Source organism: Labrus mixtus, chromosome 4, assembly GCF_963584025.1.
Source record: "Labrus mixtus chromosome 4, fLabMix1.1, whole genome shotgun sequence".
NCBI classification, from domain to species: Eukaryota; Metazoa; Chordata; class Actinopteri; order Labriformes; family Labridae; genus Labrus; species Labrus mixtus.
The window spans coordinates 8,221,135-8,236,761 of NC_083615.1; the positions used below are offsets into that span (position 1 = coordinate 8,221,135).

Genomic DNA, 15,627 nt, shown 5'->3' on the forward strand with positions numbered 1-15,627 from the left:
GTATCCTGTAATTCAGTGTAGTGATATTCTCAAACACCACGTGTTTGGAGCTTTATCTAAAGAAAACGCAATGAGCCTCCTTCTGAATAAAAGGCTTTGAAGGCTGGATAAACATTACAATGTGGTCAACGAGAGAAATGTGGCAGACAGAGTGAGAGAGAACTTAAAACTTACCGAAAACCTCCCACTGAGAGCGACGACATGCTGAGGCTGCAGACTATACTACCAGGAAGAAGAGGCAGGGATGTGTGTGCATGAGTGTGTGTAGCCTATATATGCTGTAATGAGCAAGCCCCTCTCTCTCTCTATCTCTCTCTCTCTCTCTCACACACACACACACACACACACACACACACACACACACACACACACACTCATCCTCACTCTCTGTGAAAAATCCAATAAACGAAGATGCATGTGTGTATTTTGTTTCTGTGAAATGTTTATATTCATGACATAACAGAATTATAACATACATACAAAATTAATAAGATAAATATAAAAAAATAAAGAAAACTTCAAAGTAAACAAAAAGATACAAAATGAATTAGATTAAAAATGAATTAGATTAAAAAATAAATAATAATAATAATAATTAAACTTAAAAGAAAACTAGAGCAGAAGGTGTTAACTGATAATAAGTTTGACCCCCATATTCAATTCGGCAATTTTCCTCTGTCGTCACGCTCAGGGTGGGAAGTTCATGACACAGGACTGCTTACATCCAGGATGAAAATTGAAGGGGACTCTTTTAATTTCACCGCTTACTCATCAGAGACCTCAAAAGCCCCTTTTCGATCGTAGGAATGTTCCCGCTGAACTAGGGACCCTTTGAGGAAGAATACAGAGTATGCTTTCCTTTTTAATGAAACACCAAACACAGCACTCGTCCTATTAGCTAAAAATGTACCTCAGGTCAGCCCTGTTATTATTAATTAGTATATTTAACAGTCTTGAACCCACCAGATCTCTGTTGAGGTGGACGGGGTCACAGACCTTTTCGAGCGTGTAGAAAGGAGTATACCTGAAGCGTTTCAGGTGTAGGACCAGCACTATTTATTTTGTGTATTTATTTTAACAATGATGGATAAAATATACAATTTTACATTTTTTAAATTTGTATTTTTTTTGTTGTAAAATCCAGAAGTAATGAAAAGATGACAATGTGTCACATTCATTGGTTTAAAGGTTTAAAGAGTTTAGCGTCTGAAATCGTCCTTTTGGCAAGCAAATATTAAAACCAATATTCTAAAGGCCTTGTGTTTAGGCTGAGGGTTTCTTGTTAACTTTATTTTATGGCCTATTTACTGACTTGTTTAGTAGTTTCATCAGAGTTGCATTTAGATTTATTTCACCACGTTTATTACACACAGTGTAAGACATAAAAAGGTGTGCTAAGGGTGAGTCTTATCCTTTTGGGAATATAAAACCACCTGACACGCTCATTACAATGAGACAGACAACTCCAAAGGACATGGGTGTATTCTTCATAGCATGGCAGATTATTTACCAAAAAGCTGCACTGTGAATCTCAACACTTCCCTGTCAGAGTTTTATTTTAAGTTGGCAGCATTTTAGATCATATTCACCAATCCCTCAAGACGCCCCGAATATCTTGTTCTATGAATATGTAAATAGTGAATATATCAAAATAAAGAACAAAGCTTCTGATCTTATACAAAAAAAACATTTTAATGTAGCTTCATTTATTCTTTTTTTTTTTTTATCACCACTTAAATGTTGAAAAAAAACATGTCGGACGAAAAGTTTAAACATCCATTTCAAGCAGAAAATTGATTTCCAATTTACATTAGGGGTTTTCTTACTTCCATGTGGTAACTACAATTGTATTTAATATATATATATATACTGTATATATATATTATATACAAAAGAAAGGAATACATACAATTATACATGTGAGACATCTTACACATTGTTCTGCAGTTAAACATTCAGAAATCTTTTCTCTCTTTTTTTACAAACACTTGAATACTGGTCATTTCCAACAATAACAAAAAAAAAAAACATGTTGAACAACATCCGGAGAAAACTGCATCTTCAAACAGAACAAACAAAACTTCTCATTTACATTTCTTTTTTTGATACTTCCTTACGATAACTTAAATTGCCAGTTTTGGTTTAATGAAAATGTAAATTAGGCACTATAATCTTGCTTTGAGTGGTACAATGTGCAACATTCCCCAAAATGTAAGGGGACACCACAACCTTTGCAGTAGTATGAGGTCTCCTTGGATGTGGGATTTTATGCCATATGCGACGGGTTTTTGAGGATTGTACGCCCTGAAAACTAGTCGCCCATGCCACTGAAACATACCCTCATCACAGAATTTAGACAGTAGTCTCAAACAGGGCAGACTTTGTATCATCTGTCAGTACTATCAGCTGCACCTGGCTGCTTCACAGGGGCCCTGGCTTGGTCACCAGCTGCGTCACGCTCACATAATTGACCCGGTCCATGAGATCCACGTGTCCGACCTTTGCCTTGTTGCTGTGGTCGACCTGTGATTAGTTATATAAATTATTAGAATGAATATAAAAATATACAGTATCATTTTTATTCTACAGTGTGGCAACTGTGACATGCACAAAGAGACAAACATTATTTTTGGGGCTTTTCATATCTTGTCTCACCTCTTGCACCTCTGGTAGGTGGGATTGGAGAACGAGACCTGGACCTATAGACTCACTTGACTCAGTGGCTGATACATTATTATTTCACCTTCTCTCACAATTTAACAGATGCTCTTATCTTGTAACATCTAGATTCAATCTGAATACAACTCTGATGAAGCTTATAGTTGTTAAAGCATATTAACTTATATCTTTATTGTATTCCTATATATTCTAATTGTATTAGTAGTCTACTCCTATGCATGTTCTCTTGCTGCAAAACTTGAATTTTGCCACTGGGGATCAATAAAGTATTATCTTATCTTATCTTAGTCAGACTAAATAAAACACTATCTAAATGATCATGTCTTATTGCCTTACCTCTTGCACCTCTGGCAGGTCTGAATGAACGAGAGCTGGATCTTGAATCCCTCCACTCCGTGTCTACACAATAAACAGCGCTAAGAAACCAGTGACCTACACAAATACAACAACGCTATCCATGGTTCTGAACCAATAGCGACGCTATAGTCACAGCATACATACGCAGCACACACACACACACACACACACACACACACACACACAGCATTTATACGCACACACAACACACATATGCGGCACTAACACAAAGCAGAATAGAAACACAGCAATTCCAGAGCCACAGCCACAGTAATTAACCCAAAAATATAGACTTTAAGAGATTTAATTACATGTAAATGTTCCATGTATTTCTATTACATAAATTCAAAGTAAAATATTGCATTAAAGTCTAAAGGTTAATATGACATTGTGACAGCTTGAATAAATTAAGTAACTTAGACTGATTTCATTGAGTTAGATTAATGAAAACTTTAACATAAACCTTATTAATTAATTTAACTAATTGAATATAAACCTTAGTTGATCTTTCACATAAACCTCATTAATTCATTTAATTAATTGATATAAGCTTTAGTTGATCTTTCACATAAACCGTATGTGTTTATTTAATTTATACAGTTTAACTTTCATTGATCCTATAAATAAACCTTACGTAATTATTGAAGTAAAACACATTTAATTATGAACGTCTGTTTATTTTTTATCTCTTGCAATTTATCCAAAACACTTATATGGTTATTGAAACTTTATTGTCATTTGCTATCACATGGCAGCAGGAGACTTCAAAACATCCATTCTTAAATGTAATGTAGCTTCAGCATTTTAAAAAACACCAATTAGGCATATAGCCAAGAACCAAGTAAAGCAGAATGAAAGGTTAACATGTCACAATAAGGGTATAAACTCCATCAATTATTGCTCAAGTAATGCCTGAGTCATGATCATTTAAAGCATGAATTAATCTATCAACATTTAAGCAACAGGATTTATATCCTACATTTATTTGTGCATTAAATTATCATGACTCATGCAATAAAAAAATTAGCATTAACTTTTCAAATTTGCAGTTTCAAAATTCTGTTTGGTAATACTTCAACAAATTATACATAAAAACTACTTGCGTATATAATGTGTACCCTTATGGAGAAGTTTTGAACTCCAGAAACTTTTTAGAGTTGTGAAACTTCTACATAAACAATGCACAAGGCTTTCCACTTAAATACATTTACAGTGTAAATGTACACAATTCAACACAAACCCATTTCTTTAAGGCACATGAAATATACAAACAAATTCAATGCACTTAAGGTGCACATAGGCTCTTGATGAACTAAGTAGCAAGTGTGAAAACACTTTGCTCAAATCTCACTGGTTTGTTTAGCCTGCATTAAAACTACAGTCCTTATTATTGACAAGTGCTGCAGCAAAATTGGCGATTTCATTCTGTCTCCTCTGATAGAATGTATACAGTCCCACGACTAGGTAAGATAAGCCTGCAGACAACGGGAAGCAACAACATGTTTAAGTAGGCTATATTATTGTAAACGAGCTTTACAGTTTATCCCAGGACGACTACATGCTGCCAGACAACAACACTGGGTAATCAAACGTCTGTGCACTCAAAAGTACAATTGTCAACCTTCCTGCAACCTATGGACACACAACGTGTACACTAAGGGGATGGACATGTTTCGATATCCCTTTAACGATGAACAAAATCAGCTTCATTGTGACAGAAATGAAGCTGCACGAACACAGAATGTTAAACCGAAAGTGAAGAATTGTGGCTTTTAATTGGTCGAGCGACGCAGGAGGCGGGACTAAGTAACCGAACTACAACTTCACTTTAGGCTGGATGTGGTGACAGCTTTTACCTCTCCTAGCCTACCGAGAGAATCAAAGACAGGCTGAATTGTCGATCGTTTAAACGGTAGGTAAACAGCAGTGCTTGTTTAGGTATCATTCAAGAGGTGTCTTTACTACTTTTCAATGTTAACCCTTACCTGGATATCATGATGTCAGTTCTAATGTAACGCCTGCAGCCTACTGAAGAGGTTCGGTAAATTCATTGCGCAGAAGGCAGTGCGGTGGTTCATCTCAAATGTTGGTTAACATTCCTATAACAAAGGTGTGCTTGTTATGTCATTGTTATGTTATTACATAATAGTCTACACGGGTCTCCGGGGCTTCTGACCAGTAGAGGGCTCAAGGTTCAAGTTCAAGGTTGGACTAAGAAGCAGCTTGCTGCCCTGTTTTGGATCTCTCTCCCAGTTTAAATGATGTCTTTGGCAGTGTTATCTTCAGCCTATCAGCTGTTGTGAAGTTGCTCCTGCAAACCCCCACCTTGAGTGTTTTGTAAGGTTGAATTATCTGAGATGTTCCTTGGTTGCAGTGTCTGTGTGGTGATGCAACATAAACAGGACTAAATTATTCAAATGTTTCAACCTTGTCAGAGATATACTCACACTCTAGTCACTTTCTGATTATCCAAATGTAAATGTGGGGCACAATGTGCATGTTAGATTATCAAAGTGTCAGACAGTATCTGAATTGTTGCTAACAGAAGCAAAAATGTTGCTGGTCATATCAGATTTGTTAGTAACTAAATTGACTTAATTACCCTTCAGACACAGAATGGCTGCACTGCACCGTCTGAGACAATGCCACCCTGCGGGCATTGCCGTCTCTCATCTTCACACGAGCAGCCGGGCGTCAGCCAAACAGCATTACAAAATGCTTGTGCTCGGAGGAGGAAGTGGAGGCATTGCAATGAGTGCTCGGATGAAGAGGATTATGGGAGCTGAGAATGTGGCTGTTGTGGAGCCCAGCGAGGCAAGAAACTGCTGTTTCTCTTTATGGATTTTATTTGGCCGATAATAATAATAATAAACATAAACAACAAATTAAAACAGTACAAAGAAGTGGTGGCTCTCACCTATTTAGCTGTTTTGCTCTCTCACAAAATTAATTCTTTATCAAGTAAACAGTGTTTCTGTATTTTCAGACTCACTACTATCAGCCAATATGGACCCTGGTTGGTGCTGGTGCCAAAACCGTAGCCTCGTCAGGTCGTTCCACTGCGAGTGTTATGCCGTCTGGAGTGAAGTGGGTGAAATCTAAAGTTCAGGAAATAAACCCGGCTACAAACACTGTTCGAACAGATGACGGGAAGGAGGTGTGTGTTTTCTGTTAATGTATATATTAGAATGATAAAAACTGCTTAATGTCAGCTTCTGACTTGGTGTTAGCTTGTAGATGGTAGAGTAAGACAAATTAGAAAAATGTATGATGAAGTGCAGTCTTTCTTTCACATTACAGATCTCCTATGAGTATTTGATTGTGGCTCTTGGTTTACAACTCCATTATGAGAAGGTAACGCTTCATTCATTCAACTCTACCTCCACCAAGTAACCTTCCCTTTCATATATTAATAAGTTACACCCAAGGAAATGTGTTTGTTGTCGGTAGATCAAAGGACTGCCTGAAGGATTCGACCATCCAAAGATTGGGTCAAACTACTCAGTGAAAACTGTGGACAAAACGTGGAAAGCCCTGCAGAACTTCAAAGAGGGAAACGCTGTGTTTACTTTTCCAAATACTCCTGTGAAATGTGCTGGAGCTCCACAGAAGATCATGTATCTATCAGATGCCTTTCTCCGAAAGGTACTTAATTACAGAATATCATATTTATGGGGTACATTTCCAAACCTATCAGGTGCTCTTTTATTTATTTTTGTCTTTCTATCCAAGACAGGAAAAAGGGCAAGGGCCAACGTTGTGTTCAACACATCGCTCCCTGTGCTCTTTGGGGTCAAGAAATATGCAGATGCATTGTGGGACATCGTAAAACAACGTGACCTACAAGTAAACCTGAGGACCAACCTGGTTGAAGTGCGGGCAGACAAGCAAGAAGCTGTGTTTGAAAATCTTGACAAACCAGGCGAAACCACAGTGATTGAGGTAACTGTGTTCAGGTACCTCAAAAGTGACTTTACAAAGTAGTATAGTATTAACTTCCTGTGCCATGACTTACAGTATTCACTTTCCTTAAAAAGTTCTGTCTTTACTTTTCTGTTATTAGTATGAAATGCTTCATGTCACACCACCAATGGGACCCAATTTGGTGGTTAAAGGCAGTCCACTGGCAGATGCGGCTGGCTGGTTGGATGTTAACAAAGAAAACCTCCAACACAACAGGTATCCAAATGTGTTTGGGATTGGAGACTGTACCAACCTGCCCACATCTAAAACTGCTGCTGCTGTTGGTGAGTGACTACTGAGTCATCAGTTTGAACAATGCATTGATGCAATAATGGAAAGCACCCTGTTGCTGCACACAGTTCCTACACTTTTATTACTTGTTAACTGCTTGCTCTTTTTGTGTATTGCTCAATAAGCAGCAGTTTAAGGGACAGTATAAACCCTTTCAACAGAAACCATAAAGCTTGTAATTGAGGGACACATCTCTGTAGTATCGGTCTCGTTTAAAAAAAAAACAAAAAAACCAATTCAGTTGCATTTGTATTGGCTTATTTTGTTGTATTATAATCGAAATGACAAAGACATGCTTTGCCATTCGCTCAAGTTCGACCCTCTGTGCCCAGTTATTTTCCTGTGCCTGTGTCATTTCCTGTCTGTCAACTGTGGATTAAATGATGGGACGTTCTTGGCAACTTAGAATCAATGGTGATTACATTGTTACGTAAATAAGTACTTTCACCTCCAGCAAACTCACTGTAGTAAAGAGTCATGTAAATGCTCCTTCTCAATCAATCCAATCGGTGTATTAGCTGCCATGTAACCATGACCTTGTATGAATTCATGTGAGACTCCTCACTGCGTTTTATATTTTACATTTGACATTAACTCTTCAAGATTAACCCAAGCTGCTCCCCACAAGCCCACTACCCAAATATGTAACAAGTGAACTATTTCAATATGTACACAACTAACTCACAAACTACCTCAAGGTCCCGTCAGAGTGTAAGGCCAAGCCTCAGAGTCAGTTTGCCGTCTTAGATTCATGCATAAGAAACAAGACTGGAAAATAGACAAAGCCTCCTCAGAAGCAAAACTCTCTCAGACCAGCAAGCAGGTTGCGCAGCTGACCAAGGGAGACAAAAAGTGATGGAAAATGGCATGGCCTAGTTGCCCACCCATGAGTCACACCCAGCATCCAATACCAGGAGCAGGGACTGACTGCTACTTCTATTTATTTATTTGTTGATTTAACATGGACATACAGTAACATTAGTGCTGTAACATTTAACCATATTTAAGTCCCAGATGCACTGCTCTTTGTGTTTATAGCGACATTGGACTTTGCAACACCTGTCCATGGGAGGCTTTTGTAGTTACCCATAGAAATAGACACTCCAAAACACAAAGAGAAGGAGCCTTGTTGACTTGCCATTGCAAGTACATGTGCTCACTTGGGCAAATGGAACTAGCAGATTATGGAGTATATTTTTATTTGTCTTGAAGCTGACAAGGTACTTTCTGTTTCAGGCATGGTGATTTAGGAATTCGGTGTCATATTGCACCCTGCTGGACAAACTACACGATGGGATCATTTCTAAATGACCTCAAGCGTTATTCTCCATGCAATGTTCTGTGAAAAAAAAGTTTTCATAAAGGGGCTTATCTGAAATGAAAGGCTATTTAATTATACCAATATATAGATGTGATAGGATATATATATTAGTCTGATATAATTGCCACATTGATATATTTTTCTGGCACTGGAAAATCATTTTTACTTGCATTCAAACCACTAAAGGTCAAAATGTTTTCAGAATGTTTTCTAGTTTTTTTTATCACTGGAAAGTGACAGAATTAAAAAATACTCAAACCAGACGTGATTCAAAGCAGACACACTCAGTTTGTGAATGTGTAGTTCAAAGTTCTAGTTTTGAAGGTGGATGGTGACATGTCCTTTAGAATCAGATTTATTGGCCAGGTATGCTTACACACACAAGGAATTTAACTTTGGTGAACTGTGCTCTCATATGTACAGGTACAACATTAAATATCAACAATAAACATAATTAGAAAAGACTAATATTTACATGACTAAATATGAAACAGTGCAGTGGTAGTGCAAAAGATGCTGAAGTAACATGATGATAAGTAAAATGCAGTTATGTGACAGATGGGTCAATTACAGTATTTTCATAAATAAGTGTGCGTACATTGATCACTTAAATTAAATAATATATACATACATGTAGATTCACAGTGACGGTTGGTTTAGAGTCATTTCACCACGACAGGTCTGACACTCTGTGATTGTTCAGCGTTCATGAGAGTGACAGCCTGGGGAAAGAAACTGTTCTTATGGCGGGTTGTTTTTGCATACAGTGTTCTGTAACGCCTGCCAGAGGGGAGGAGTTTGAAAAGTTTGTGTCCTGGATGTGAGGGGTCTGCAGTGATACTACCTGCCCGTTTCCTGGCCCGGGACTGGTATAAGTCCTGGATGGGGGGCAGGTCGACACCAATGATTTTTTCTGCAGTCCTTATAGTCCGTTGCAGTCTGTGTCTGTCCAGTTTGGTTCCACTTCTGGTCTCGAGAGATTGTGGATCCCAGGAACCTGAAGGAGTCCACAGTAGACACTGTGCTGTTCAGAATGGTGGGGGGCTTCTCCTGAAGTCCACTGTCATCTCCACAGTCTTGAGCGGGTTCAGCTCCAGATGGTTCTGACTGCTGAGAGCCAGCTGTTCCACCTCCCGTCTGTAAGCAGACTCGTCTCCGTCCTCGATGAGACCGGATGACGGTGGTGTCGTCTGCAAATTTCAGGAGTTTCACAGAAGGGTCCCCTGAGGTGCAGTCATTGGTGTAGAGGGAGAAGAGCAGTGGGGAGAGAACACACCCCTGGGGGGCGCCAGTGCTGATTGCTGGATGTAGTGCTCCCCAGCCTCACCTGTTGTCTCCTGTCAGTCAGGAAGTTGGTAATCCACTGATAGGTGGAGGCCGGCACTGTGAGCTGGGTGAGTTTCTGGTGCAGGATGTCCGGGATGATGGTGTTGAAAGCCGAGCTGAAGTCCACGAACAGGATCCTAGCATAGGCCCCTGGGGAGTCGATGTGATGCAGGATATAGTTCAGTCCCATGTTGACTGCATCATCCACCGACCTGTTTGCCCGGCGGGCAAACTACAGGGGGTCCAGCAGGGGGCCTGTGATGTCCTTCAGGTGGCTCAACACCAGTCTCTCAAAGGACTTCATGACCACAGACAGCAGGGCGACGGGCCTGGTCATTGACTCCTGTGATGGCGGGTTTCTTTGGGACTGGGATGATGGTGGAGCTTTTGAAGCATGAGGGCACTTCACACAGCTCCAGTGATGTGTTGAAGATCTGCGTGAAGATGGGGGCCAGCTGCTCAGCACAGACTCTCAGGCAGGAGGGGGACACACCGTCTGGTCCTGGAGCCTTCCTGATCTTTTGTTTCTGAAAGGGCTGAATTACCTCATCCTCGCAGACTGTAGTGCAGGTGGGGGGTCAGAGGGGGGTGGGGAGGGTGTTGTGAGGGCAGTAAGAAGATCATAGTCTGATGGTTGGGATGGTGTTAATGGGCTGGGTGATGGTTGTGAAAACCTGCAATAGAAGCTGTTCAGGTCTTCAGTCAGTCTGTTTTTACCTGCATGGTGGGGGGTGGGTCTCCTGTAGCTTGTGACCTCTCGCAGGCCTCTCCAAACCGCCGAAGGATCATTAGCTGAGAAATTTTTCCTCAGCTTCTCAGTGTAGCTCCTCTTAGCTACCCTGATCCCCCTCGTCAGCTTGTTCCTGGCCTGCTTGAACAGGTCCTGGTCCCACTCCTGTAGGCCTCCTCCTTGGCCTGACGCAGCTTCCTAAGTTGAGGTGTAAATCAGGGCTTGTTGTTGTTGTATGTGCAGAAGGTCCTGGGGCCCGTTTCTGAAAGAAGGTTCAACAAACCCTCAGTCTAACCCTGAGCTCTGAGTTGATTTACTCTCAGATGGGAAACTCTGAGTTTTCAGTTCCAGATCAGCAGATTTTAATTTGTTAAATCAACTCTTGAGTAGGTCCACTCGGTGTTCAGCGCGTGCACCACAGCGATAAAAAGCCAACATGAATGGAGCCCTGATTCTACGATTCACCATGGCAACAGGTGACAAAAAAGAGATCCTCCTACTTTAACCTTTTTGAAATATAGCATATCTTCATGTGGCCACAGGCTACGGCGAATATGAACAGGTTTTAAGATGGAAAAAAAGGAACACTGATGCAGCGCAGCAGCAAATGAGAGAAATGGGGTGCAAGAGAAAACAGCTGCTCACGTCAGCGCGTAATGAAGTCTATTAATTTAACATTTAATCAGAATTATAATATTGCAGGTCAAAACTGGTGGAATTGTATTAAACCTACAATTTATTTTCATTAAGATGCAATCCAGCAGAAGAAAAGCGACTAGGCTCATATAGATTTAAAGTTAACTTCATTCAGAGTCTATTTGAATGTGCATTAACTTTATCCTCAACATAGGCTAATGCTGTACTCACTCCTATGATTCACACACATAGCCTAGGCTAAATATCCTCTGTTCGATAAAATAGTTCATCTTATACGCCGTAGTAGGCTATTGCCACCCTAACATATCATATTAAAACAACCTGGATTTTTATTCAGACAAACAGTGAATCTTCACTAACACGCGCGTGATACGGAGTGAATGAAAGATTGAGGAAATGAAACAGCGTTTCTGGCTCGTAAAGAACCGGGAGGAGACCGAGAGAAACTCGGGGTTCATTGAAGAAAACCTGCTCCCGACCAGGTTAGGATCACAGACTCAGGTACCATAGTAACTGACTCAGAGGTGAAGTTACCTCTCCCTCTGGAACGGGCTGGAGTTACCCCTCTTTCTCGGGTTTGAGTGACCTCCCCCTCTGAAACGGATAACCCATAGTTTCCCTCATTTCAGGGTTAACGGACTCAGAGTTTGCTCATAAAAATGACAAGAATCCGTATTATTTTGAATACTAACTGCTAAAACAAACTGCTCTCACAATAAGTATGTAGTACCTACTGTATAGAGTAGGTGTTTACGGCACACAATCATTTTTCATCTTTCATTGAAAAGGCTTACCATTTGTTTTCTCGTTCACAGCTGCACAGTCTGCTATCCTGCACAGAACCGTCAGTAAAATACTGAAAAATGAGAAGCCAGATAGCAAGGTAAGTGCCAAGTTAACATCAAGAACATGAGGAATGTCGAACTTCTCTGTCTGAAAATTCTCTGTTGAAAAAGATCAGGGTACATAAGCACTTCTCATGTTTTTTTGTAGTATGATGGCTACACTTCATGTCCACTGGTTACAAGCTACAATACAGTCATTCTGGCAGAGTTTGACTACGATGGACAACCACTGGAAACATTCCCCATCAACCAAGCCAAAGAAAGAAGACTCATGTACCACATGAAAGTTGATGTGATGCCTCACCTTTACTGGCACGGCCTTCTGAGGTAAAAGATTATAAAGTGATGATATGTTTAAAATGGTTAAAAAGGATGGAATCACACCATTCACTGCAATGAAATGATGTTTTTTGTTTTTCTTTCTTTAGGGGCTTGTGGGGTGGACCAGAACCCTACAGGAAACTCCTTCATCTTGGGATGAAATAACACCTCATGATCAATATGCAAAGTTATAGTTACATCTACTAAACTTTAAGTAAAAAGTTAGCACATTAAGTCCATATCTCGTGAGGGATGGACACATACAGTGGCTTGTGTTCTACTATAATCTATTATTTGGACATTCTGGCTTGTCTTATTAACAGAATCAAATAACTGTTTGAACATGAAACCTGCAGTAGATAATGTATTGATAATACATAAGAACATAACTCCCTTTAATGAGAACCAGTAGCTCATACTGAAACACTGAGAACCAAAACTCCCCCTGCAGTTCTACAGTATGTATCTTATAGCAGCTTAAAAACTCAACCAATATGTGATTTTTATGATATTAAGTATGATAAATGTAAAAAGCATAAAAACTCTGATAGAAAGCTAACATGCATTAATGTGACATGAAGCATTGAGGAAATAGGAGGTTTTTGTATCAACTGCTTTAAACCAGGGCTGCAATTTAGGATTGCAATGTTTAAAGAGTTAATGGTGAACTAGACACTCCACAACACAAAGAGAAGGAGCCTTGCTGGCCATTACGTTTTAAGGCGAGAAGACAGACCTGAGTACTTTCAAAAGCCGGTCGGTTTCAGAAATGTCACAGAGTCTAACTGAAGATAGAAAGGCAAAGTGACCATATATAGTTTTGATATATTCCAAATAACTAAGTTTTTGTAAAGATTAATGTTTAAAAATGTGATTTTTTTAAAAATATATACATTGTATTTTCTTATTTGCTTCTGATGAATATTTTAGGGGTGCTTTACTCAACAGCTGTAATCATTGTCCTACCATCATTTAGATTTTTATATTGGGTATATAAACATATATATCATTTCAGATTGCTTGTTTTAAAGTTGGGTATACTTATGCACTGTATTATGGGATTAGTCTCTTGTTATTTTAGCAATTCAGTGGTCTTCATGTCTGTTTTGAATTGAAATACAAACCCATTCAGTTATTTTTTCACACTAAATTAACTTTGTATGCTACTGAAAATGTTCAAGTTTTTGCCTCTGAACCTTTGTCAAGTGTGTCATGATATGCATAATAGCAATTTGCCCTATAGTGAGAACTAATAAGAATTGTAATTAAGGATACCCACATTAACATTCTTACCATCTACAACTGTAACGTGATTCTTCCTAGGAGAAATGACGTCACTTTTACCATTCATGTGTAATGGACTTTCAATTTCTCATCTCTACAACGTCATCCGTCCTATTCAGAATGAACGTTCAAGATTCTGCAATCGAGTTCCTCCAAGGAAAAACTACATTTTCAGATATCGACATCTCAACTGTTGCTGATTATAATTTTAGTGTCAGATATCCAAAAGGGGGGAAAAAAATCAGATATCAATATCCCTAATGTCATTTTTAATATCCTATTTCTGATTGCAATCAAAGAGACAGTCTACCTTGCAGTTTTTCTGCTTGTGCTGAAATCAAACAGCAGCCATTTTCTTGCATTTTTGTCAAAACACAGTACAGGAGACACAATGCCCTCTTACAAACAGAACAAACAAAACAATACTAGGGACACAGCTACAGATAAAGGAAAACAAAACACTATAAACAAAAGCAATAAACCAGTATTACATTTACAATCGGCTCTCCAGACGCAGCACCTGACATAGTGATACTTCTCCACTAGATGCCCCCAGACATCAAGAGTTTCACTACACACAGTTTATCTTATTGATGGTAGATACACTCAGTGTGTTCATGGGTTGTCCCTCGTGAAATGAACACCCATATTTTGTCATGTGGACACCTTATCATGACAGCTCTGCCCTCCATTGAGACAGTGTTGGCAGTGGGGAGCAGCCATTCCAATTAACAGCAATACATTTCTATAATAAATACAGAGAGTGCTAAATTCATGAAAACCTGAAAATATGATTTTCCTAAATGCCACAATGTTCCCAGGCTAAGCTTACAACAGGAATAAACTACATTATTTTTTGTGAGAAATTATTTTAAGTTTATTCCAGAATCTAAAGCACATCCAAAAGTGTTGAGTAGCACATCAGAATACAATATTCTGGCTTGTTGGTCTGCAGCATAAAATGATCTTTATACAGTCTATGGTCTGCAGACTACCCAGGGCCAACTAACATCTACCCAAACTCGAAAAGGGAAACATCAAACTTGTTATTTAATAGTAGCATTATCAACTTTTATAATAACATTTTTGAGACTACATATCTCAATGGCTCTACAAAGATGACCACCAAGTGGATTTGGACTAACTGTTTATAGGCCTGTTAACATAGAACTTTAAAACTGTCAGTCAAGAATAGTCCTTTTTGATTGGTCGACGGAGAAGGCGAGACGAAAGTTAGTTCGAGCCTTCCCACTTCAGGGTGGCGACTGGAAGTTCACATTTGGTTAAGCGCTCGAAGTTCAGAGTTCACGCAGGGTTTTCCATGTGCAGCTGCCAGGTCAGTCGGACTTACGTTTCCAAATTCATTTAAGGAACTGGACTAAAGTGAAAGGAAGACAGGTGCTGTTGGCGGTAAGTGCACGAAGAGTCTGTCTTTCTTCGACGTTTTAAAAACTGCACCAGAATATCATATTGTTGACAGTTTCCAAGAAAGATTGAATTCAGTATGCAGTGTAGAGAGAAACGGCTCAGCTGAGGTTAAGATGTAATCAAAGCTAAATAAAAGCTGCTTATTTATTTGATTATGGGTAAATTATTTGTGCTATTGTCAGGTCAGTCAGTTTATCTGGGATATTCCTTGTTACAATAGCCTTATACACATACATGTGTGGTAAATACACAATCAAATTCATGATGTTTTCTTTTTTTTTTAAGATTTATTTTTGAGCATTTTGTGCCATTATATCAGAGAAAGGACAGTGGATAGAGTCAGAGATCAGGGAGAGAGAGAGAGAGAGAGAGTGGGGTATGACATACGGGAAAGGAGGCACAGGTCGGATTCGAACCCGGGCCGG

General features: G+C 39.3%; 1 protein-coding gene across 1 annotated transcript; it reads left to right on the forward strand.

The window, feature by feature from the left end:
* Positions 1–5,646: 5,646 nt before the first annotated feature.
* sqor (sulfide quinone oxidoreductase) lies at positions 5,647–13,779 on the forward strand. The gene is made up of 9 exons (XM_061035625.1): positions 5,647–5,850; positions 6,023–6,193; positions 6,337–6,390; positions 6,487–6,681; positions 6,769–6,978; positions 7,100–7,283; positions 12,140–12,207; positions 12,318–12,496; positions 12,598–13,779. Exons 1-9 carry the CDS (start codon positions 5,653–5,655, stop codon positions 12,653–12,655), a joined length of 1,317 nt encoding a protein of 438 aa, XP_060891608.1. The 5' UTR covers positions 5,647–5,652; the 3' UTR covers positions 12,656–13,779.
* The last annotated feature ends 1,848 nt before the right edge of the window (positions 13,780–15,627 follow it).

Coding starts and splice junctions, on each gene's coding strand:
- sqor (XM_061035625.1), top strand. CDS start 5,653: ATGGCTGCACTGCACCGTCTGAGACAATGCCACCCTGCGGGCATTGCC. Junction 7,284..12,139: donor TAAAACTGCTGCTGCTGTTG/GTGAGTGACTAC, acceptor TCTCGTTCACAG/CTGCACAGTCTGCTATCCTG. Junction 12,497..12,597: donor TACTGGCACGGCCTTCTGAG/GTAAAAGATTAT, acceptor TTCTTTCTTTAG/GGGCTTGTGGGGTGGACCAG.